We start from the raw sequence: 25,177 nt of genomic DNA on the forward strand, positions 1-25,177 counted from the left end.
TTCCACTAGATGTCAACCATCAATAGAAATTATAATGAAGCTTCTATGTTGTTGTGGGAGTGAATGAGAGCAGAATATATCAGCTGTCCATCAAGCAGCAATTTTGTGATCACAGTTTTTTGTGATCCCGTTCCATTGCTCACGAAGACAAGAAAGAATAGTCCGGTTGGAACTTTATTGAAGCTATATGTTAAAAACATCATTATGATTGATTCTGCACTTAGTTTAAAATGTTTCTTCTACCGGTAATATCACTTTTTGACATTTTTGTCCGATATAACGCTGACCAGAATTAGCGTTTCTCTAACAAAAGAAGGTATTTGGACATAAATAACGGACATTTTCGAACAAAACAAACATTTATTGTGGACCTGGGATTCCTGGAGTGCTTTCTGATGTAGATCATCAAAGGTAAGGGAATATTTATCATGTAATTTCTTGTTTATGTTGACGCCATCTTTGCAGCTGTGGTGTTTTTAAATTGAGCGCCGTCTCAGATTATTGCATGCATTTCTTTTTCCGTAAAGTTTTTTTGAAATCTGACACAGTGGTTGCATTAAGGAGAGGTATATCTATAATTCTATGTGTATTAAAAAAAGCCTATTTGAAATCGGATACTTTGGTGGGATTTACAACGAAAATAGATTTAAAATGATACGACACATGTATGTTTTAAGAATTGTAATTATGAGATTTGTGGTTTGAATTTTGGCGCCTTCTATTTTCACTGGGAGTTGTCATATCGATCCCGGTATCAGGATTGCAGCCATAACAGGTTAAACATAAATTATTGTGACTGTTTTGCACGTTTTTGCTATGGCTGGAGGTTTTGACGCAGTTGCGTCTGTCTGTTGGTTTCTCCTGCCTCAATAAAGTGTGTGCCTGTTCACAACTCTCTGCTCTCCTGCACCTGCCTTAAAAGACGAGACACAGCCAGGAAAGTGAGTTGTTTGTGATTTCATCATCGGATGATAGTCCTGTTTCACAAGTCTGTTTGAATAGGCGATAAGCAAAGCACAGCTTTGGGAGGAAAATCTTACCTAATATTTACACCTGTATTGTTATTTTGTGTTATCTATTCATTAAAATGAATGTCACATCTCCCATTTTAGAAATGACCATGATTTGTTGTGAATGTTTGTCAGGAGCCCCTCCATTATGGGCATACTAGTGGTTGATCGCCTGTTCTTTGGGGAAATTGGTGCTCTGGATGGTGGTATGAAGATCTATGGAGGTGAAAATGTTGAACTGGGCATCCGGGTAAGCCCCTCTGCTACAGTTTATGAATGAATGTTGGAAATCAAAGCAGACTTGTGTTTGCAGAATTGCTTTCTGTTCTTGAGTCGTTCAGTTTGAACAAACAAATCTACGTCCAACATCCAGATACTTCAGTCCATATCTATAAACTCGTACTTGTCTCTTGGTGTTTGGTGTGTCTAGGTGTGGCTGTGTGGTGGAAGTGTCGAGGTCATACCTTGTTCTAAAATAGCCCACATCGAAAGGGCCCATAAACCCTATCTCCCAGACCTGAGCATTACAATGAAGAGGAATGCTCTGAGAGTGGCTGAGGTCTGGATGGATGAATACAAACATAATGTCAACATCGCCTGGAACCTCCCACTGAAGGTACTGTACACAACAAACCATTCAAAAAGTAGGTTTTGTTCAGCTGCTCCTATGGAATAACAATCATCGCTGTTATGCATGCTTTGTGTATGAAAATAAGTAGACTAGACAGTCAATATTATAAAAATATTATATTACTCAATGCCATAATAAAGATCATAGGATCTATGTAAAATGATGGTGGTAAGCCATCATCAAGGATTGCTCACACAGCCTGTGATTCTGTATTAGGAATCTTCCTCTTTCTCACCACAGGATCATGGCATAGACATTGGGGATGTTTCAGAGAGGAAGAAGTTGAGAAAGAGTCTGAACTGCAAACCCTTCCAGTGGTATCTGGACAATGTGTATCCAATGTTAGACCCCCTGGGTGACTTGCTTGGTTATGGAGCTGTGAGTGATGCTAAAATGTTACTGTTGTTTTGGAATTATTTCCTCACCAAGTGTGTTTGGTGCATATAATTATTTTTTCAATTGGATGCAGGGTCATAATTCCAACTCATTATCAGGATAGGAATTTGCACTTTTATAATTGTTTAATCTTGGTCCATAAAATCAACAGCTGGTCAATGACCTGAAGACGGATCTCTGTATAGATCAAGGCCCAGTTCCGGGGAACACACCTATTTTATATGGATGTCATTATTTTAGTCCACAGGTTTGTAGAATTATTGCTTAGTATTTTAGAATGTAGCCAATTGTATAATATGGTCCATCCCATAGCAGAGCCGGGACTCAACCCATACCACAATGCAAAGTACTGTCAATACCACAGACACAGAAAATCCTAAATATCTATCCTCTCTGTCCAGAACTGTTATTATCGAGCCAGCGGGGAGATCTACATTGGAGGCATCAAGTCTCACAAGTACAACAGTAATCGCTGTCTGATGGACATTAGCACTCAAACCCCAGGACTGTATGAGTGCAAGGAGGCCAAGCAGAAGGGATTCCACATGCTCTGGGAATTTCAACAGGTAAGCACTCCAACATGAAATAGGGAAATTGATGCTTATAAACTGTTGGAAACATGGGAGATGTCTTTGACTTTAGTGTGATATTGTACAGTAGAATGTTTGCTGTGTTTTACAGGGAAAAGCCATCCAGAACAGACAGACAAAGAGATGTCTGGAGATTGCCCCAGGGGAGGACACTTTCTACCAGCTCATCATTCAGGAGTGCAGTGGGCAACACTGGAAAATACGGAATTTGATAAAAGACTTCTGATACACTGAGATAGTTAGGCCGACTGTACCAGAGACAATGCAGCGGGGCTGTAGGAGTTATCCTGCAATTATAAGCAAGTGGGAAGTTGGTATTTACCACAAACGATTGGTAAAAATCCAGGCCGACTGTACCAGAGACAATACAGCAGGACTATAGGAGTTGTGCCGCAAACATAAACGAGTGGGAAAGTGGGACTTACCACATACGATTCGTAAAATCCACTTGAACACCCATCCAACTCGTCTATCATCCCTGAGATTCAACATCTCCCAGATGCTGAGCTCTGACGTCACCTACTAAGGAAATTACCTTTTTAACGGCATTATCAGCATCCATCCACTCAAATGCAACAACAAAACATTATTTACACTAAGTTTTTGAACACTATCATTTTTGTACAATCATGATAGCTGTACTTACAGTTTATGGTTGACGCAGCCTGTTGGCCATTAGCCAATCTGAGTTTCTCAACAAGTTGAAAGCACGTGAATGCATTCCACTGATATTTACGACTTCCCAACTGGTAATTACCACCTTCCCACTTCTTTATGAACATAGCATTATCATGACGCTTTGAAAAGCCAATCAGTGGTCAGCAGTGAGATGACTGTGTGATCTTAGTGAGCTGTTGGTTGAACATAGCTTCATGGGGACAGATTTACATTTTTTTCACAGAATGTGGAATTCTGTTGAGCTGTATTGTCCTTGGTCCTGAATGTAATTGCAAAGAAATAATAAATATGATTCCTGTATTTACGCTCATTTGTGGTTTATTGATTCACTGTAGATTTTCAACAAAGAGGGTCATAGAATATTTTTCTGCATTGACATTATATAGAGCTGAGTTGACATCAGTGTAGTTTTGAAGAAGACCCGTCCTCGACTGCTCAGGGATTTCTCTATGAGTTCTCTCTCTCTTACAGCTTCGGTGGCAGGGAGTTATACAGCGCATTCGGAAAGTATTCAGACCGCTTTACTTTTCTCACATTGTTACGTTACAGCCTTAATCTAAAAAGTCCTGGCTCTGGCTGGGCCACTCAAAGACATTCAGAGACTTGTCCTGGAGGGGAAGCCGTGACAAGCTGTCAGCATTGGCATGCGCTTCAGGCCTTCCTTTACCTAATGTCATAGCTGTGAGCACTCAGCTTGCTGCCAGAGTGCGGACAAAAGGTCAGGGGACGATGTTTTGTCAGCAAGGTGAACCTCCATCCGAACAGGTAGGTGTGGAATTTTTGATCCTGATCCTCCAACGTTTCTTTCTCAATCTGCGGGTATGTCAGTCCTTGAAATGCAGGCAATGGGCTTATCTTCTCCTGCAGGTGTGGAGTGACACGACGGCCCCAACTTCATATGGGGAAGTGTCACAGGCCAGTTGTCACAGGCCATAAAAGACAGCCACACAAAGTTGATACTGTGAGATTTCAAAACGTTTAAAACTATGACTAGAGAGAGACTGTCAATGAATACAGCAAAGAGCTGCTGGTTTAATGAGTGAGTTCATGTTCAAGTTCTTACTCAACACTGTCGACACTGTATTCAACACTTTTATAAGACAGAAAATGATAAAAGCACATAGATGTAGCTATGCTACGGGTAAATAAATTAAACAAGCTCCAGTAATCTTTTTGAGTGTGACCTGTATTACTTTATTTTATTATAATATATTAAATGGACAGGAATTACACACCTTGTTCAAACCATGATAAGGTGCAGCACATGCGGCCTACAAAGTTACACGTATAGGCTAGCTAATTTGATAAAAATGTTTCATAATATTTCCCCTAATGTTATTAGCCTACCTCCTCTTTCTCTCTCTAGCGTTGCTCCATTCCTTCCTCTCTTTCAACAGTTAAATGAAATAAGTTGTGTTGTCCTTATCTTCCTCATTCTAATGATATGCTTGAATAATATTGGACTAGAATGAGATAAAGGAGGCTTTCACTTCTCTTCATGAGGATTGAATGGTTATGTGTCTGAATAAATAATAACTATAGCTGAACCGCCATCGCGTGTTCGTTCTTCTTTCAAACATTCACCAAACAAGAGCTTGGATCCCTCTTGAAATAGTCTATTGCTATAAAAAATGCACACAAAAAAAAAATTCCAGCAAGGAGTTCTAGTCTAGCTTTTCCTGCATGGGACTTCAAGAGCTACGGTGCCTATTTTACAGAGAGAGGCCAGCGGAGCACAGGTGCGTATTGCGCAAGAGACAGGGGCTATAAGTTAGAAGCTTATTACTCATAACCCATCATTCATTAGCTAAATATATGGCTAATACTGCATTGAATGTATTACCTGAAATAGGTACGCTAGGACATCTATATATAAGCCTGTACAGTGCATTCGGAAAGTATTCAGACACATTTTGTTACGTTACAGCCTTATTCTAAATGAAAAAGCAAAAACATAAAAAATACATTTTTGAGTGGGGCAAATTTTTAACAAATGAAAAACTGAAATATCACATATACATAGGTATTCAGACCCTTTACTCAGTACTTTGTTGAAGCACATTTGGCAGTCACTACAGTCTCAAGTCATCTTGGGTATGACGCTACAAGCTTGGCACACCTATACCTGGGGAGTTTCTCCCATTCTTTTCTGCAGATCCTCTCAAGCTCTGTCAGGTTGGATGGGGAGCGTCACTGCACAGCTATTTTCAAGTCTCTCCAGAGACCTCTAACTAAGTGGATGGGCCATTATTGTCTAGACATGTACACATGTTAATAATATGGCTGTCATCAACCCCAGACACACCTGGCTAAATGTATGGTTCATGTAATCATTATCTTATAAGGTGGAGTCTTTTGTTTTTGAGACATGTCACTAGCTAGATAAACAATGAACCATAATTCTAACCTATACAGTGCATTCTGAAAGTATTCATACCCCTTGACTTTTTCCACATTTTGTTATGTTACAGCCATATTCTAAAATTGATTAAATAATTTTTTTTTTTTCAAATCAATCTACACATAATACACAAAGTGAAAAATGATTTTTAGACATTTTTGCAAGGAGTCACACCTTTTGATACAAAGAGAGCATTAACTTATTTAGATAGCTTCAGTCACTGTTTTTAGGTGGGGGGTTTTAAGTTGAAAAATAATGTTTTGATATTTTTTTTGTTTTTGGGGTAGATCAGCTTTAATATTGCAGATAGATTGTAGCTTCCATCAATGTAATTGTCTATATGATTTCCAATCCTCCATAAATATTTTTTTATAAATATATACTGTATATTAGTAGGCCTGATTACCAACAATGACGAGACAGCCTACAGGGAGAAGGTGAGGACCCTAGGAGTGTGGTGCCAGAAATAGAACCTCTCACGCTCACTCTTCAGTACTGCAACATATTGGACAATGGGTTCACCCTCCTCTTGGTTCCGTTTGTGAAACCTGAATCTCTCTAGGATTAGAAGTGGCTTGGGGCAAAAATGTCCTTCCAAGGTTTTCACAATGTCCACAAATGACTGGTCACCTGCTTTCTCAGGCTGGACCAGGCTACTTAGCAGGTTAAACGTTTTAGCTCCCATCACACTAAGGAATGTTGGCACTTTCATCTTTAATGCCATTAGTTGTCACAAGAAAATCAAAAACGCTTAATGTAAGCATTTTTTCCACTGTTTCCTCAAAATGACCAAGTGCTCCAATTAGTATTGGAGTCAGGTGAGTTAGCTGTGGCTGGGGCAAAACTGTGACACCAATCAGGCCCTCGAGGAACTGCCCACCCCTGAGTTAGAGGCATTTTAGCACCCTTCCATCTTGGTTTTCACGTTCGCTAGTAAAATAATTTGACTAGTTTACTTTCTCTTCCTGTTTTCACTCTTTATTTACAGTTTAGTCCTTTAGGTTCTTCTACTTGACAGAGTTTGATTAAGCTGCCGCGGGTTGAACCAAGAGTTAGAACTAAAGGCAACGTTGGAGCAATAGAATTTCAGAGTTCAGAGATCAGAGTTTGATCTTGGTCAGAACAGCCAGCTTGTACCGCATTTCAACGAAAACATCAATGAATATTTATTCTGTTTTGAGCGGATTGCCACATCCCTAAAATGGCCGCAAGATTTTTGGTCACTGCTCCTCGGAGGATTTAAAGACTCTCATACTTCGAGAGGAATTTCCTCCACTTCAGTGCCCACCTGGTCTGCACAAGTATGCATGTTTGATTACCTCATTATAGCCTAGTTTTTCATTGTTGATATATTTTTCAAGACAAAAGACTATGATGTTACAAGGTAAATATTCATGGGCCAGAGGCAAATATACGTGACTGTGCTCACCTTTAATGGGAATATTAAAGATGACTAAAGTTCATATAAAAATTCATAAAAAATAAAGGTGAAATAAATATGTGACTTGTTTCAGGAAACTAGGCATATGTCACAGGTCACAACTTCACAGGAGAGGCATTTGAATGTAAAATAAATGTTTTTTTTTAATCAAAATGCATTTTTGGCAGAAATGCCTTCTGGAACATGTGAACTTTCATGTGCCTTAATAACAGACTTGTATTACATCTGTAAATACAAATAAAATCATTAAATTACGAGCCTAGTTGGTTCAGCCACGGAAAAAAAGCAGGAACCTTCTCGCTGGCCAGGATTGGCTGAGATAATGGTTATGTCAAGAGATGAGTTCGAATTGGTCTGCCATGTAGCACTCTTCTTCTGTCTAGAATGAGCTGCTCAGTATTTGTAGGTAATCCTTTCTAACGTGCATTTTCTTTTAAAGATAGCGCTCCACTTTCTGGAGGACCGGGTTTTGAAATCAGTGGAATGCCCGGTGGAAGCCGAGTATGATAGCTAAGGAGATGGAGAAACCTCAGGCATTTGATTGCAAATGCAGGGGGAATCGAGAAGAGAACAGATGGCTGTTGTATAAATCACCTGTCACCAGCTGTCTCCGGATTATATCTTAAAACTAAGGGCGGACATGGCATCCAAGACAGAAAGGGAGAAGTGTTCCATGTAAGAGTCGAGCTAACTACATTTTCAGATATTATACGTTTAAAATTTTGCCATGAAGTCATTTTCATTGCAAGTTAAAGCGTACTGTGAACTAGCTAGCTAATGTAGGCTGGTTAGCTCACTAGCTAACATTACTTGTATGATTAGTGTAGTAATATTATTAGTTTCTCCTATCCATTTGCATTGCTAGTTATAGCCTAATGTTAGCTAGCGAGCTAATATTGAACCTAGTTGGTTAACGTTTAAATATCTGTAGAGTCATGCAGGGTGTAACATGAGTTGGGATCATCGTTCCTTGCTTAGCTAACTAGCTAGCTACATGGCTAAACAAAATAATCCACTATCCAAGTAACCATTTCACTGTACCGTTTACACCTTCTGTATCCTGTGCATGTGACAAATGAACGTTGATTTTATTTGGTATAGTGTGGGTGTTTATCAGATATGGTAATGCGAAGAACAACATGACCTGCACCAAAGTCAAATTAGGATATAACATTAGGCCAACAAGATAGTGCCTAAATTCTAAAATTCTCTAGCATAGGTATTCCCAAACTGGGATACATGCAATGCCGTCGGGGGTACGCCAAATAAAAATGTGATTCACATTTTTGTTTATAAATGTACTTTTATTTACAGTTTTCTTCACATTTTTACAGTTCATTTATATTCTCAAATGCGGCTATACATTTGGGTGAGGTTGTTGTCTCGCCTGAGTAGCCTCGTTTCACTGCCAAAAAAGCGATAATATTGAAATGGAAGGAGTATCAGACCACTGCAAATCTACCAAGACCTGGCCGTCCCTCTAAACTTTCAGCTCATACAAGGAGAAGACTGATCAGAGATGCAGCCAAGAGGCCCATGATCACTCTGGATGAACTGCAGAGATCTACAGCTGAGGTGGGAGACTCTGTCCATAGGACAACAATCAGTCATATATTGCACAAATCTGGCCTTTATGGAAGAGTGGCAAGAAGAAAGCCATTTCTTAAAGATATCCATAAAAAGTGTCGTTTCAAGTTTGCCACAAGCCACCTGGGAGACACACCAAACATATGGAAGAAGGTGCTCTGGTCAGATGAAACCAAAATGGAACTTTTTGGCAACAATGCAAAACGTTATGTTTGGCGTATAACATTAGGCCAACAAGATAGTGCCTAAATTCTACAATTCTCTAGCATAGGTATTCCCAAACTGGGATACATGCAATGCCGTCGGGGGTACGCCAAATAAAAATGTGATTCATATTTTTGTTTATAAATGTACTTTTATTTACAGTTTTCTTCACATTTTTACAGTTCATTTATATTCTCAAATGCGGCTATACATTTGGGTGAGGTTGTTGTCTCGCCTGAGTAGCCTCGTTTAACTGCCAAAAATAAAATGTAACCATTTTGTGTTCAGTGAAATAACAACACAATGTCAAATTTAGGTAGCCTAGTCAAATAATTAACATCCAATCACATTAACCGTTACTCTCTCGCGAGAATTCCACTAACAGTCCATATGTAGCCAAACGTAGCTGCTGCTCATGTTGGTATCTGATGGCACAAAAGCCATGACAAGGAGACACAGTGGAGTGGTAATGCCTGACAGTTTGAAAGACATTTTGGACACGAGAGTGAAAATGGTTAACTTTGTTAAAGCAAGGCCCCTGAACTCTCATGTATTTTCTGCACTATACAATGATATGGGAAGCGACCATGTAACACTTTTACAACATACATAGTGCGCTGGTTATCAAGGGACAAAGTATTGACACCTTTTTTTAAATTGAGAGACGAGCTTAAAGTTTTCTTTACTGACCATCATTTTCACTTGTCTGACCGCTTGCATGATGACGAGTTTCCGACTGGCCTATCTGGGTGATGTTTTTTCTCACCTGAATCTAGGATTACAGGGACTCTCTGCAACTATATTCAATGTGCGGGACACAATTGAGGCTATGATTAAGAAGTTGGAGCTCTTCTCTGTCTGCTTTAACAAGGACTACACACAGGTCTTTCAATAATTGTATAATTGTGTGTGTGCAAATGAACACAAGATTACGGACAATGTCAAATGTGATTTAGCGAAGCACCGTGAGTGAGTTGGGTGCATAATTACGCAGGTACTTTCCCGAAACGGATGACACAAACAACTGGATTCATTATCCCTTTCATGCCCTGCCTCCAGTCCACTTTACCGATATCTGAACAAGAGAGCCTCATCGAAATTGCAAAAAGTGGTTCTGTGAAAATGTAGAGTATTCTGCCTTAGCAAATCGCGCTCTTAAGAAACTGATGCACTTTGCAACCACATACCTTATGTGAGAGTGGGTTCTCAGCCCTCACTATCATGACAAATTAAATACGGGCACAGACTGTGTGTGGTAAATGATTTAAGACAGACTCTCTCCAATACAACCCAACATTTCAGAGTTATGTGCATCCTTTCAAGCACACACTTCTCATTAACCTGTGGTGAGTTATTCACCATTTTTGATGAACAAATAAGGTTTTATATGTAAGATGGTTAAATAAAGCACAAAATTATTGATTTTTATTATATTATTATTTGTGCTCTGGTCCTATAAGAGCTCTTTTTCACTTCATACGAGCCGGGTTGTGACAAAAACTTACACTCATTCTTATGTTTAATAAATGTATCATGTAGTGTGTTTGGCAGGCTTACAATGATGGCAAACAACAATATTTGAGAGTGCGCTGGCTATGGGGCCAGAGGCAGTACGCAGCTGGAGGTTGAATGTTTGAAGGGGTACGGAACTATAAAAAGTTTGGGAACCACTGCTCTAGTAGAATGCCCGGCTTTTGCTTTGTCACACTCACAACCATAAGCTATTTTCTGTAATTAGCTCGCCATTAACTTAAATAATGATCTTGTTGTGAGTTTCCTGTAATAATGAATGACAACTGTATACAGACATGTTGATAGACGTAGTATGAACCAGCCTTTAGTCTTGAAATCTCTGGTTGTTTAGTACACGACTGTATTCACTGTTTAGCACTTGGCCTCACATGTGAATCCTTAAAGAGATGGGTGGGGCTGATGCTTAAGAGGGTGTGAAAGACGTTGAATGGGTGCAGACAGAAGAGCTCTCCAGTAGGTGTAACAAAACATTCCACGACCATTTTCTCAAAACTGGGGTTACAAGTTGATCAACTTTCAAAGCAGAATTACTTTTCCATTGTTTCTCAACTTGTGTGTATGATATACCATTTTCTAGCTCCAAGTCTACTTTTATCTAATGTAAAAAACACAATTTCACATTTTGCTACATAAGACCGAATCGAGCTGGTCGGTCACATATTTAATTTAGAGTTTGTTGTCATACATGTGAATTCCAGTGTTCTGATTGTAACACTTGGGTTGATGGTTACTAGACTAGAGGCTGTATGTTATGGATTAAACTCGTAACTGCTGATATGGTTGACGGCAGACTGGAGGTACAAGGACAGAAGATACACTGATTATTATTGTATGAAACATTGTGATTCTGTAGCAGCTGACAAAGTCACTGCCTTTTGACATCCTACAAGCCTCTTGGGCTGGTATTTACAGATGTTGCATCCTGATTAGGATACAAAGGTGTTTCCAGCGAAGGCCAGTTAGACATGTTCTCTGCTTCTGTGCTGGAGGTCTTTCTCTGTTTAGTAAAACAAATAGATTTTTGATTGAATATCTGCAACTGCTCTTCTCTTTTCTTCACTTGGAACTTTCTATGACATCACCCCTCCCTCCTTTCAGGCGAGCCTGGATCTCAGTGAGAGAGGACGCAAATCCTGTCTGTATCCCCAGGCTGTGGCGCTCACACGCAGAGGGACGATGAGAATAAGCTGGGTTCGAGGGCTGGCTTCTTTGCTGGCCTTGGGCACTGGAATACTCTACATCACATCCATTAAGCGGGAGGTTCATTCTCATGGGGAAAGACTGCAGAGGGCCCATCAGAATGACTCGGTCAGGGGTCAGGACATGCTCAAGAGGCTGGAGAAGATGGAGGCTCACATCGAGAAGCTGGGTGGGTATCAATCTCCTAAATCTAAAAGTGCTGTGAAAAAGTATTGCCCCCCTTTCAGATATTTTCTATTTTGCATTTTTTGATACTGAATATTATCAGATCTTCAACCAAAACCTAATATTAGCTAAAGGGAACCTGAGTTTACAAATAATTAAAAAAAATGGACACTTGTTTTATTTACTTAATTAAGTTAAATTGCATAACTTAAAGTTCTAAAACCAAGAAATCAAATTATAATATACGTCTTCCGTCTCCTTTGAATTGAATAACATAAATAAAATGCTCAACTATTACTCTTCACTCTTAGTCTCTATCCAACAATGACACCAAGATTCTCAACACACATACTACAGGCTGCCACTGTTAAACACTTTAATTGAGAACCAATTTGACTCTAGCATGAGCCGACATCTAGAGTTGATCCCCCAAAAAGTTATTTCACAGGTCACATGGATGATTGTGAAAGGGAAAATGTATCTTTGAAAGTAAAGATACATTTTTTTATAAAAATGTGTTTTTTGGCAGAAATGCCTCCTGGAATGTGAACATTCATGTGCGTTAATAACAGACTTGTATTCCATTCCTAAGACATTTAAATTACGAGACTAGTTGGTTTAACCATGGAAAAAGACAGAAACTTTCCTGCTAGCCATTATTGGCTGAGATAATGAATGGGCTGGACATTCCGGGAGGTGAATTTGGATTGGTCTGCCATGTAGCATGCTTCTGTCTATAACATAAACTGCTCAGTATGTGTTGATAGTCCTTTCTACCGCGCTGTTTTTGAAAGATGCAACGTTAGCCATAGAGAACTACAAAAGTTTTGCTGCTTTTCTCAACAACATTGATGCCCTGAATTTAGCAGGCGCTATCGACAGATCACTTGGAAAAAGTGATGGGCTATTTTCTGCACATGCCACAGTCAATATGAAACAAAATGACTTGCCACAATGCTGGCCAAATAAAATGTAGCTACAATCAAACTGGAGTTAAATGGTTCCAGTCTGCCGTGAAGCGTTCATCCATGTATATGAGTAAAAGTCATGCTACATTTTCAGATATTCTAATTTTCTAATTTTGTCAAAGTTGTTTTCATTGCAAGTTAAAGCATACAGCTAGCTAGCGAATGTTAGCTTGCTGGATCGCTAGCTAACATTATGTGTGTGATCTGTGTTGAAATATTATTCAAATCAGAAATCCATTTGCATTGCTAGTTATAGCCTAATATTAGCTATCTAACATTGAACCTAGTTATTAGCTTTAGCTACCTACAGGTTCATACTACAGGTACAACAATGTTTGTATAGGTAGTAACATGAGTTGGGATTATCCGGTTCATTGTTTAGCTAGCTTCTTTGGGGTAGGCAAAAACCTGAGAGAAAATCCAACCAGGAAGTGGGAAATCTGAGGTTTGTCGTTTTTTTTGAAGATACAGGGTGAAATAAGTTATGTTTCACTTCCCAAGGCTTTCACTAGATGTCAACAGTATTTAGAACCTGTTTTGAGGATTCTAATCTAAAGGAGGGGCTCATAAGGGCTCTTTGAGTGAGTGGTCTGGCAGAGTGCCACAGCCTCGGTCTGGCGCGCTCATGTGAAAGGTAGCTACGTTCCACTTCATTTGTACAGACAAAGGATTTGTCCGGTTGGAACATTAATTAAGTTTTATGTTAAAAACATCCTAAAGATTGATTCCATACTTAGTTTGACATGTAGGGTTAGGGTTTTTGAACTTTTCGTCCGATGTTCGGCGCGACCTGAATGTGCTTTTGGATTTGTTTACCAAATGCCCTAACAAAAGAAGATATTTGGACATAACTGATGGACACTATCGAGCAAATTAAACATTTATGGTGGAACTGGGATTCATGGGAGTGCATTATGATGAAGATCATCAAAAGGTAAGTGAATATTTCAAATGCTATTTCTGAGTAAATTTGACAACCCAATATGGCGGCGGGTATCTTTTTGGCTGCTTTGTTGTCTAAAGGCTGTACTCAGATTATTGCATGGTTTGCTTTCTCCGTAAAGTTTTTTTGAAATCTGACACAGCGGTTGCAAACCAGTTAAGCATTAGGGGGCGCTATTAACATTTTTGGATGAAAAACGTTCCCGTTTTAAACAAGATATTTTGTCACGAAAAGATGCTCAACTATGCATAGAATTGACAGCTTTGAATAGAAAACACTCTGACGTTTCCAAAACTGCAAAGATATTGTCTGTGAGTGCAACAGAACTGATGTTACAGGCGAAACTCAGATAAAAATCCAACCAGGAAGTGCCGCATTTTTTGAAACCGCCTCATGCCAATGATTCCTTATATGGCTGTGAATGAGCTACGAATGAGCTTACGTTTTCCACGTATTCCCCAAGGTGTCTACAGCATTGCAACGTCTTTTTACGCATTTCCATTGAAGAATAGCCGTAAGGGGCCATATATAGCAAGTGGTCACATGGTGTCTCCCGCAGAAAATCTTCCGTAAAATACTGAGGTGGCCATTTTTCCAATCGCTTCTTATGAGAAACCAACTGCCTCGACGGATATATTATCGAATATATATGTTAAAAACACCTTGAGGATGGATCCTAAACAACGTTTGCCGTGTTTCTGTCGATATTATGGAGCAAAGTTTGAAAAAAGTTTGGCGTTGTAGAGGTAGCATTTTCCGGTCGATTTCTTAGCCAAGCATGATGAACAAACGGCAGCTATTTCGCCTACAAAAATAATATTTTTGGAAAAAAGGAACATTTGCTATCTAACTGGGAGTCTCCTGAGTGAAAGCATCAGAAGTTATTCAAAGGTAAATTATTTATTTGTTTGCTTTTCTTATTTTCGTGAAAATGTTGCCTGCTGCCAGCAGAGCCTAGCATAGCATTATGCCATGATAAACTTACACAAATGCTTGTCTAGCGTTGGCTGTAACGCATATTTAGAAAATCTGTGATGACAGTGTTGTTAACAAAAGGCTAAGCTTGTGTTTGAATATATTTAATTCATTTCATTTGCGATTTTCATGAATAGGAACATTTTCTAGGGGTATTTATGTTCGCTGCGTTATGCTAATTCATTTGAGGCTATGATTACGATCCCGGATCCGGGATTGCTCGTCGCAAGAGGTTAAGGACAAGTTTATCTAAAGTTCCATGTATAATAGTCGTATCTTTATCCATGTTAATTATGAGTATTTCTGTAAATTGATGTGGCTCTCTGCAATATCACCGCATGTTTCACAACTACAGTTGTGATGGATCGGTCGGGCTCGGTGTCGACTATAAAGGGTCCAGGCCAATTGGCAAAAGAGGTATTGTAGCCCAAGAGTTAGCTGGTATACATTCGTCGGCTAGCCGGGAGATGGGCCTAGCTCAAGGCTAGCTCAAGGCTATCTGGTTTTTGCTTCAGGACAGAAGCGTTAGCCAGCAATAGCCACTCGGTTGCAGCTGTGATGGTCCAGTGTAATGGTCCAGAGCTTGCGGATAGAATCCAGTGACGTGGTAGAGAAAAGCAGTCTGATATGCTTCAATATGCTCTGGGTTGATATCGCGCTGTGCAGACTGGCAGGTATTGACCGAGCTAAAGCTGGCTGGCGTCCGAGCTAAAGGTGAAGACCGCTACCAGTGGCTAACAATGACTACTAGCTTGTGGCTAGTTAGGTGGCTAGCTGCTGATGGAGGTTCCAGTTAAAAAGTATAAAAATAGCAGATCAGTACCACATTGGGGGAGGCGGGTTGCAGGAAAGTATATTTAGTTCTTAGATGGAATGTGAGATTAAAATATATACGAGAAAAAAAAACTAGAAAGACTTTATACATGGGACAAGACAAACACACGTTCGACTGCTACGCCATCTAGGATTTAACAAGATGTCTAAACATTTTTACATGTCTAAACAAAAGACTCCACTTCGCCATATGATTGCATGACCCATCAAGATATCCAGGTGATTACGGCCATCTATTGTATTTCATGAACATGTGTACTGTACATGTCTAGACAATAGTGACCCATCCACTTAGCTAGATGTTGCTGGGAGGTGGCTATAGCATTTCCTTCACATGACCCATCAATTTAGTATGTAAGAGTAATCTAAAAATTACCAAAATGTATAACATATTTTTATCTAGACACTTTTTTTGTGTTTACCAGAGACTTGACCTGCACCATGAACAACATGACCTGCACCAAAATTAGATTAGGATATAGGCCAAGGACTAGATGAAGTGTATTTTTAGAGTTTTTCACTGTTGTAGGCTACTACTTTTAGTATTGAAATCTTTGGTTGTTTACTAAACTACTTACTCAGTTTAGCATGTCTTCACATTAGAATCCTTAAAGAGACGGGTGAGGCTAAGGCTTAAGAGGGTGTGAACATTCCTGAATAGGTGTTGGCAAAGAAGGGTTGTCTAGTAGATGTACAAGGGCCATTTTCTACCAAGTTGATCAACTTTCAATGCAGAATTACTGTCGCACTCTTCCTCAACTGCAGTGTATGAAATACCATTTTCTAGCTCCGAGTCTCTACTTTTATCTCATGTAAAAAACACACTAAAACATTTTACAACATAAAACTGAATTGAGGCTGTCGGTCACATTTGGTCTCAATTAAATAAAGGCTTTAAATAAACAAATAAAGGATTAGATAAAAACCAATCAAATATGGCCAAAAATCATTTTAGAATGTTCTTTAATCCTGCATACTGTTGTTTGATGTACAAAATGTGTTACATTTAGATCTAACAACTTCTGTGTGCCAAACAGCTACTTCAAGGTAATCCTCCAAGGCAGAACAAACCTTATTAATCAACTTTTTAAAAATCAAATGAAAACAGTAGTTATGTAAATTAGGTCATAATCTGTGTGTATCAAAAGGAGTGACTTTAATTGATTCTGGCAGCCTTAAACAATCTGAAATACACAGCAACAACCAATTAATGTCAGTTTGATGAGCAGCTGTTTTGTGTCCACAGTGAAGTCAGTCAACAACGGGATCAGTCTGAAAGAGGGGCAGGCTGTGAAGGCTACCGAGGTCAAGAAGGAGAGGAAGGTGGTGAAGAAGTTGTACCCCAACTCAGCTCTGTTTACAACCTGGGGTGATGAGCTCTCAGAGGAGGAGCAGAAAGAGGCAGAAGGGTTGTTTCAGATGTATGGATACAACGCCTTCCTGAGTGACAGACTACCCCTGAACAGGAAAATCCCTGATACTCGCAATCCTAAGTAAATCCTTTTCCTCATCTCTCTGCCACCTCTGCACAAAAAATGAAGGATAACTCAAGACTTCTGAATTATAATCAGTCTGTTCCATTGCGCTCATCCGAGGTCAATTCCATCTCCAGCACTTTTAATGCAATTTGACGAATGACACTGAAATGGATTAACTTTAAGAGTGAAACAGCAGCTTTGGTGAAGTGACTGAATGATATGAGGTGGACCAAATGTTTTTGTTGTGTCTGTCAGGTGTGCTAATCACCAGTACCCCCATGACCTGCCCACCATCAGCGTGGTGTTGATCTACTTGGACGAGGCCCTGTCAATCATCAAGAGAGCTGTCCGCAGCATCATAGACAAGACCCCCCAACACCTACTCAAAGACATCATACTGGTGGATGACCACAGCTCCAATGGTTCGCCCTAATTTGTCTATGCTCTCTGCTCTTTGTTTATGCTCTCTAGAAACATTTGAAAGTATATTTGAACTCAAGTGTGGCTTTCAACTTTTGTTGTGTACCAATGATTTGCAAGTGTCTGCTTTCCCAGAGGACCTAAAGGAGAAGTTGGATGTCTATATCAGCTTCATCGATGAAGAGCGTCCGGGCCTGTTGAAGAGAGTGAGACACCTGGAGCAGCTCGGTCTCACACAGGCCCGCCTCTCAGGGTGGAGGGAAGCTGAAGGAGACGTGGTGGCCATCTTGGATGCCCACATAGAAGTCCACGTGGAATGGTAGTCTGAATGGTTTATATTATAAAGACACTCAGTGATATTTTTTTGTCTCCTTTAACGCAATGTTTTCACTCTGTGTTTCTGTGAACAGGGCGGAGCCTCTGTTAGCTCGGATAAAGGAGGACCGCACGTTGGTGTTGACACCGGTGTTTGACAAAGTCCATTTCGATGACTTGACAGTCACACGTTATTGGCCGAGTGCAAACGCCTTTGACTGGGCCCTGTGGTGTATGTACGAGTCCTTCAGACCTGAGTGGTATGCCTTACAAGACGAGACACAGCCAGGAAAGTGAGTTGTTTGTGATTTCATTAACGAAGGAATGTCCTGTTTCACAAGTCTGTTTGAATAGGCGAAAAGGAAACCACAGCTTTGGGAGGAAAATCTTACCTAATATTTACACCTGTATTGTTATTTTGTGTTATCTATTCATTAAAATGAATGTCACATCTCCCATTTTAGAAATGACCATGATTTGTTGTGTATGTTTGTCAGGAGCCCCTCCATTATGGGCATACTAGTGGTTGATCGCCTGTTCTTTGGGGAAATTGGTGCTCTGGATGGTGGTATGAAGATCTATGGAGGTGAAAATGTTGAACTGGGCATCCGGGTAAGCCCCTCTGCTACAGTTTATGAATGAATGTTGGAAATCAAAGCAGACTTGTGTTTGCTTTCTGTTCTTGAGTCGTTCAGTTTGAACAAACACATCTACGTCCAACATCCAGACACTTCAGTCCATATCTATAAACTCGTACTTGTCTCTTGGTGTTTGGTGTGTCTAGGTGTGGCTGTGTGGTGGAAGTGTTGAGGTCATACCTTGTTCTAAAATAGCCCACATCGAAAGGGCCCATAAACCCTATCTCCCAGACCTGAGCATTACAATGAAGAGGAATGCTCTGAGAGTGGCTGAGGTCTGGATGGATGAATACAAACATAATGTCAACATCGCCTGGAACCTCCCACTGAAGGTACTGTACACAACAAACCATTCAAAAAGTAGGTTTTTTTCAGCTGCTCCTATGGAATAACAATCATCGCTGTTATGCATGCTTTGTGCTTGAAAATAAGTAGACTAGACAGTCAATATTATAAAAATATTATATTACTCAATGCCATAATAAAGATCATAGGATCTATGTAAAATGATGGTGGTAAGCCATCATCAAGGATTGCTCACACAGCCTGTGATTCTGTATTAGGAATCTTCCTCTTTCTCACCACAGGATCATGGCATAGACATTGGGGATGTTTCAGAGAGGAAGAAGTTGAGAAAGAGTCTGAACTGCAAACCCTTCCAGTGGTATCTGGACAATGTGTATCCAATGTTAGACCCCCTGGGTGACTTGCTTGGTTATGGAGCTGTGAGTGATGCTAAAATGTTACTGTTGTTTTGGAATTATTTCCTCACCAAGTGTGTTTGGTGCATATAATTATTTTTTCAATTGGATGCAGGGTCATAATTCCAACTCATTATCAGGATAGGAATTTGCACTTTTATAATTGTTTAATCTGTATCCATTAAATCAACAGCTGGTCAATGACCTGAAGACGGATCTCTGTATAGATCAAGGCCCAGTTCCGGGGAACACACCTATTTTATATGGATGTCATTATTTTAGTCCACAGGTTTGTAGAATTATTGCTTAGTATTTTAGAATGTAGCCAATTGTATAATATGGTCCATCCCATAGCAGAGCCGGGATTCAACCCATACCACAATGCAAAGTACTGTCAATACCACAGACACAGAAAAGCCTAAATATCTATCCTCTCTGTCCAGAACTGTTATTATCGAGCCAGCGGGGAGATCTACATTGGAGGCATCAAGTCTCACAAGTACAACAGTAATCGCTGTCTGATGGACATTGGCACTCAAACCCCAGGACTGTATGAGTGCAAGGAGGCCAAGCAGAAGGGATTCCACATGCTCTGGGAATTTCAACAGGTAAGCACTCCAACATGAAATAGGGAAATTGATGCTTATAAACTGTTGGAAACATGGGAGATGTCTTTGACTTTAGTGTGATGTTGTACAGTGTAATGTTTGCTGTGTTTTACAGGGAAAAGCCATCCAGAACAGACAGACAAAGAGATGTCTGGAGATTGCCCCAGGGGAGGACACTTTCTACCAGCTCATCATTCAGGAGTGCAGTGGGCAACACTGGAAAATACGGAATTTGATAAAAGACTTCTGATACACTGAGATAGTTAGGCCGACTGTACCAGAGACAATGCAGCGGGGCTGTAGGAGTTATCCTGCGATTATAAGCAAGTGGGAAGTTGGTATTTACCACAAACGATTGGTAAAAATCCAGGCCGACTGTACCAGAGACAATACAGCAGGACTATAGGAGTTGTGCCGCAATCATAAACGAGTGGGAAAGTGGGACTAACACATACGATTCGTAAAATCCACTTGAACACCCATCCAACTCGTCTATCATCCCTGAGATTCAACATCTCCCAGATGCTGAGCTCTGACGTCACCTACTAAGGAAATTACCTTTTTAACGGCATTATCAGCGTCCATCCACTCAAATGCAACAACAAAACATTATTTACACTAAGTTTTTGAACACTATCATTTTTGTACAATCGTGATAGCTGTACTTACAGTTTATGGTTGACGCAGCCTGTTGGCCATTAGCCAATCTGAGTTTCTCAACAAGTTGAAAGCACGTGAATGCATTCCACTGATATTTACGACTTCACAACTGGTAATTACCATCTTCCCACTTCTTTATGAACATAGCATTATCATTACGCTTTGAAAAGCCAATCAGTGGTCAGCAGTGAGATGACTGTGTGATCTTAGTGAGCTGTTGGTTGGACATAGCTTCATGGGGACAGATTTACATTTTTTTCACAGAATGTGGAATTCTGTTGAGCTGTATTGTCCTTGGTCCTGAATGTAATTGCAAAGAAATAATAAATATGATTCCTGTATTTACGCTCATTTGTGGTTTATTGATTCACTGTAGATTTTCAACAAAGAGGGTCATAGAATATTTTTCTGCATTGACATTATATAGAGCTGAGTTGACATCAGTGTAGTTTTGAAGAAGACCCGTCCGTGACTGCTCAGGGATTTCTCTATGAGTTCTCTCTCTCTTACAGCTTCGGTGGCAGGGAGTTAGTTAAACAGTGCATTCGGAAAGTATTCAGACCGCTTTACTTTTCTCACATTGTTAAGTTACAGCCTTATTCTAAAAAGTCCTGGCTCTGGCTGGGCCACTCAAAGACATTCAGAGACTTGTCCTGGAGGGGAAGCTGTGACAAGCTGTCAGCATTGGCATGCGCTTCAGGCCTTCCTTTACCTGATGTCATAGCTGTGAGCACTCAGCTTGCTGCCAGAGTGCGAAAAAAAAGGTCAGGGGACGATGTTTTGTCAGCAAGGTGAACCTCCATCCAAACAGGTAGGTGTGGAATTTTTGATCCTGAAGATAATACCCAACGTTTCTTTCTCAATCTGCGGGTATTTCAGTCCTTGAAATGCAGGCAATGGGATTATCTTCTCCTGCAGGTGTGGAGTGACACGACGGCCCCAACTTCATATGGGGAAGTGTCACAGGCCAGTTGAATTGGCTGGGTTGAAGTGAATCAACACCTTATCAATCAACACTGCCTTTGCTTTCTTGAAAGTAGTGTCACACTCCTTTGTCCACGACCAGAGTTTGTTCTCTCTCATTAACTCATGCAAAGGCTTCAACTGCTTCGCCAGCTTTTTGATGAACTTCCGTAGTAGTTCAGGAGGCCCAGGAAAGACAGCAGATGGCTTACATTCTCGGGAGCAGGTCCCTCTCCAATGAATGTCACTTTCGATGGAGCTGTGTTGAGAACGTCAGCATCAATCACATGGCCTAAGGACTCCACTGCATGCTTGCAAAAGTTGCACTTCTATTTTGCGAACACGTAAGCCTTACTCTTCGAGTCGATTAAGAGGTTTTTACATTTGAGTAATTTAACCGACGCTTCTATCCAGAGCGACATAGCGATTGCTCAGATAGCAAGAGACTGCCACACAGCTCCCCAGGACTGCTGTGCAGAAATATCAGGCCACAGAGAGAAGCACGAGATTGAACTTCACTCTATTAGTCGCCAACCGGTCGATCGCGACCGATCGACAAGGTATTCCTAGGCGATCGGCAAACATTTCTGTAAAAAAAAAACAAATAAAGCCTTGTGATCTTATTTTTTTCGCCGTCTCGGGCTGTTGGCGGTACATGCACCCGTTTCAGCCGCCCTGCGCGCCAGGTAGGCGAACAGTTGCCATTTTGAACCATTTCATGTGTCTGAAGGAACAAACTCTGCATTCCCGGCGGGCCTAGAGAACAAATCACGTGCCCTCTATGCTTACAGTAACAGTCTGCAGTAACATAGCAGCCACAAAAGAAACATTGCAGCCATAAAAGAAACATAGCAGCCATAAAAGAAAGCCACACAAAGTTGATACTGTGAGATTTCAAAACGTTTAAAACTATGACTACAGAGAGACTGTCAATGAATACAGCAAAGAGCTGCTGGTTTAATGAGTGAGTTCATGTTCAAGTTCTTACTCAACACTGTCGACACTGTATTCAACACTTTTATAAGACAGAAAACGATAAAAGCACATAGATGTAGCTATGCTACGGGTAAATAAATTAAACAAGCTCCAGTAATCTTTTTGAGTGTGACCTGTATTACTTTATTGTATTATAATATATTAAATGGACAGGAATTACACACCTTGTTCAAACCATGATAAGGTGCAGCACATGCGGCCTACAAAGTTACAAGTATAGGCTAGCTAATTTGATAAAAATGTTTCAGAATATTTCCCCTAATGTTATTAGCCTACCTCCTCTTTCTCTCTCTAGCGTTGCTCCATTCCTTCCTCTTTCAACAGTTAAATGAAATAAGTTGTGTTGTCCTTATCTTCCTCATTCTAATGATATGCTTGAATAATATTGGACTAGAACGAGATAAAGGAGGCTTTCACTTCTCTTCATGAGGATTGAATGGTTATGTGTCTGAATAAATAATAACTATAGCTGAACCGCCATCGCGTGTTCGTTCTTCTTTCAAACATTCACCAAACAAGAGCTTGGATCCCTCTTGAAATAGTCTATTGCTATAAAAAATGCACACAAAAAAAAAATTCCAGCAAGGAGTTCTAGTCTAGCTTTTCCTGCATGGGACTTCAAGAGCTACGGTGCCTATTTTACAGAGAGAGGCCAGCGGAGCACAGGTGCGTATTGCGCAAGAGACAGGGGCTATAAGTTAGAAGCTTATTACTCATAACCCATCATTCATTAGCTAAATATATGGCTAATACTGCATTGAATGTATTACCTGAAATAGGTACGCTAGGACATCTATATATAAGCCTGTACAGTGCATTCGGAAAGTATTCAGACACATTTTGTTACGTTACAGCCTTATTCTAAATGAAAAAGCAAAAACATAAAAAATACATTTTTGAGTGGGGCAAATTTATAACAAATGAAAAACTGAAATATCACATATACATAAGTATTCAGACCCTTTACTCAGTACTTTGTTGAAGCACATTTGGCAGTCACTACAGTCTCAAGTCATCTTGGGTATGACGCTACAAGCTTGGCACACCTATACCTGGGGAGTTTCTCCCATTCTTTTCTGCAGATCCTCTCAAGCTCTGTCAGGTTGGATGGGGAGCGTCACTGCACAGCTATTTTCAAGTCTCTCCAGAGACCTCTAACTAAGTGGATGGGCCACTATTGTCTAGACATGTACACATGTTAATAATATACAATAGATGGCTGTCATCAACCCCAGACACACCTGGCTAAATGTATGGTTCATGTAATCATTATCTTATAAGGTGGAGTCTTGTTTTTGAGACATGTCACTAGCTAGATAAACAATGAACCATAATTCCAGTGCATTCTGAAAGTATTCATACCCCTTGACTTTTTCCACATTTTGTTATGTTACAGCCTTATTCTAAAATGGATTAAATTACTTTTTTTTCTCAAATCAATCTACACATAATACACCATAATGACAAAGTGAAAAATTATTTTTAGACATTTTTGCAAGGAGTCACACCTTTTGATACAAAGAGAGCATTAACTTATTTAGATAGCTTCAGTCACTGTTTTTAGGTGGGGGTTTTAAGTTGAAAAATAATGTTTTGATAATTTTTTTGTTTTTGGGGTAGATCAGCTTTAATATTGCAGATAGATTGTAGATTCCATCAATGTGTTGTTTAAAGTTTGCCACAAGCCACCTGGGAGACACACCAAACATGTGGAAGAAGGTGCTCTGGTCAGATGAAACCAAAATTGAACTTTTTGGCAACAATGCAAAACGTTATGTTTGGCGTAAAAGCAACACAGCTGAACACACCATGCCCACTGTCAAACATGGTGGAGGCAGCATCATGGTTTGGGCCTGCTTTTCTTCAGCAGGGACAGGGAAGATGGTTAAAATTGATGGGAAGATGGATGGAGCCAAATACAGGACCATTCTGGAAGAAAACGTGATGGAGTCTGCAAAAGACCTGAGACTGGGACGGAGATTTGTCTTCAAACAAGACAATGATCCAAAACATAAAGCAAAATCTACAATGGAATGGTTCAAAAATAAACATATCCAGGTGTTAGAATGGCCAAGTCAAAGTCCAGACCTGAATCCAATCGAGAATCTGTGGAAAGAACTGAAAGCTGCTGTTCACAAATGCTCTCCATCCAACCTCACTGAGCTCGAGCTGTTTTGCAAGGAGGAATGGGAAAAAATGTCAGTCTCTCGATGTGCAAAACTGATAGAGACATACCCCAAGCGACTTACAGCTGTAATCGCAGCAAAAGGTAGTGCTACAAAGTATTAACTTAAGGGGGCTGAATAATTTTGCACGCCCAATTCTTCAGTTTTTGATTTGTTAAAAAAGTTTGAAATATCCAATAAATGTCGTTCCACTTCATGATTGTGTCCCACTTGTTGTTGATTCTTCACAAAATACAGTTTTATATCTTTATGTTTGAAGCCTGAAATGTGGCAAAAGGTCGCAAAGTTCAAGGGGGCCGAATACTTTCGCAAGGCACTGTATATACTGTATATTAGTAGGCCTGATTACCAACAATGACGAGACAGCCTACAGGGAGAAGGTGAGGACCCTAGGAGTGCGGTGCCAGAAATAGAACCTCTCACGCTCACTCTTCAGTACTGCAACATATTGGACAATGGGTTCACCCTCCTCTTGGTTCCGTTTGTGAAACCTGAATCTCTCTAGGATTAGAAGTGGCTTGGGGCAAAAATATCCTTCCAAGGTTTTCACAATGTCCACAAATGACTGGTCACCTGCTTTCTCAGGCTGGACCAGGCTACTTAGCAGGTTAAACGTTTTAGCTCCCATCACACTAAGGAATGTTGGCACTTTCGTC

At 40.2% G+C, this 25,177-nt stretch overlaps 2 protein-coding genes across 2 annotated transcripts; both read left to right on the forward strand.

The window, feature by feature from the left end:
• The first annotated feature begins 917 nt into the window (after positions 1–917).
• Positions 918–3,615, forward strand: LOC118938927 (polypeptide N-acetylgalactosaminyltransferase 18-like). Its single transcript, XM_036945590.1, has 7 exons — positions 918–941; positions 1,146–1,260; positions 1,441–1,626; positions 1,882–2,019; positions 2,189–2,284; positions 2,439–2,603; positions 2,719–3,615. The coding sequence occupies exons 2-7, from the start codon at positions 1,159–1,161 to the stop codon at positions 2,851–2,853; spliced, it is 822 nt and encodes a 273-aa protein (XP_036801485.1). The 5' UTR covers positions 918–941; positions 1,146–1,158; the 3' UTR covers positions 2,854–3,615.
• Positions 3,616–11,397: 7,782 nt separating this feature from the next.
• Positions 11,398–20,727, forward strand: LOC110514203 (probable polypeptide N-acetylgalactosaminyltransferase 8). The gene is made up of 11 exons (XM_036944782.1): positions 11,398–11,840; positions 16,803–17,049; positions 17,290–17,456; positions 17,590–17,773; positions 17,865–18,062; positions 18,267–18,381; positions 18,554–18,739; positions 18,995–19,132; positions 19,302–19,397; positions 19,552–19,716; positions 19,832–20,727. Exons 1-11 carry the CDS (start codon positions 11,648–11,650, stop codon positions 19,964–19,966), a joined length of 1,824 nt encoding a protein of 607 aa, XP_036800677.1. The 5' UTR covers positions 11,398–11,647; the 3' UTR covers positions 19,967–20,727.
• Positions 20,728–25,177: the final 4,450 nt, after the last annotated feature.

This window comes from Oncorhynchus mykiss, chromosome 15 (assembly GCF_013265735.2).
Source record: "Oncorhynchus mykiss isolate Arlee chromosome 15, USDA_OmykA_1.1, whole genome shotgun sequence".
NCBI lineage: Eukaryota > Metazoa > Chordata > Actinopteri > Salmoniformes > Salmonidae > Oncorhynchus > Oncorhynchus mykiss.

Bases quoted from the DNA above. Each gene is read 5' to 3' on its own strand.
- LOC110514203 (XM_036944782.1), top strand. From the start codon at position 11,648: ATGAGAATAAGCTGGGTTCGAGGGCTGGCTTCTTTGCTGGCCTTGGGC. The intron at 17,774-17,864 runs GTAGTCTGAATG...TTCTGTGAACAG, and splicing joins ATAGAAGTCCACGTGGAATG to GGCGGAGCCTCTGTTAGCTC. The intron at 19,398-19,551 runs GTTTGTAGAATT...CTCTCTGTCCAG, and splicing joins GTCATTATTTTAGTCCACAG to AACTGTTATTATCGAGCCAG.
- LOC118938927 (XM_036945590.1), top strand. From the start codon at position 1,159: ATGGGCATACTAGTGGTTGATCGCCTGTTCTTTGGGGAAATTGGTGCT. The intron at 1,627-1,881 runs GTACTGTACACA...TTCTCACCACAG, and splicing joins CCTGGAACCTCCCACTGAAG to GATCATGGCATAGACATTGG. The intron at 2,285-2,438 runs GTTTGTAGAATT...CTCTCTGTCCAG, and splicing joins GTCATTATTTTAGTCCACAG to AACTGTTATTATCGAGCCAG.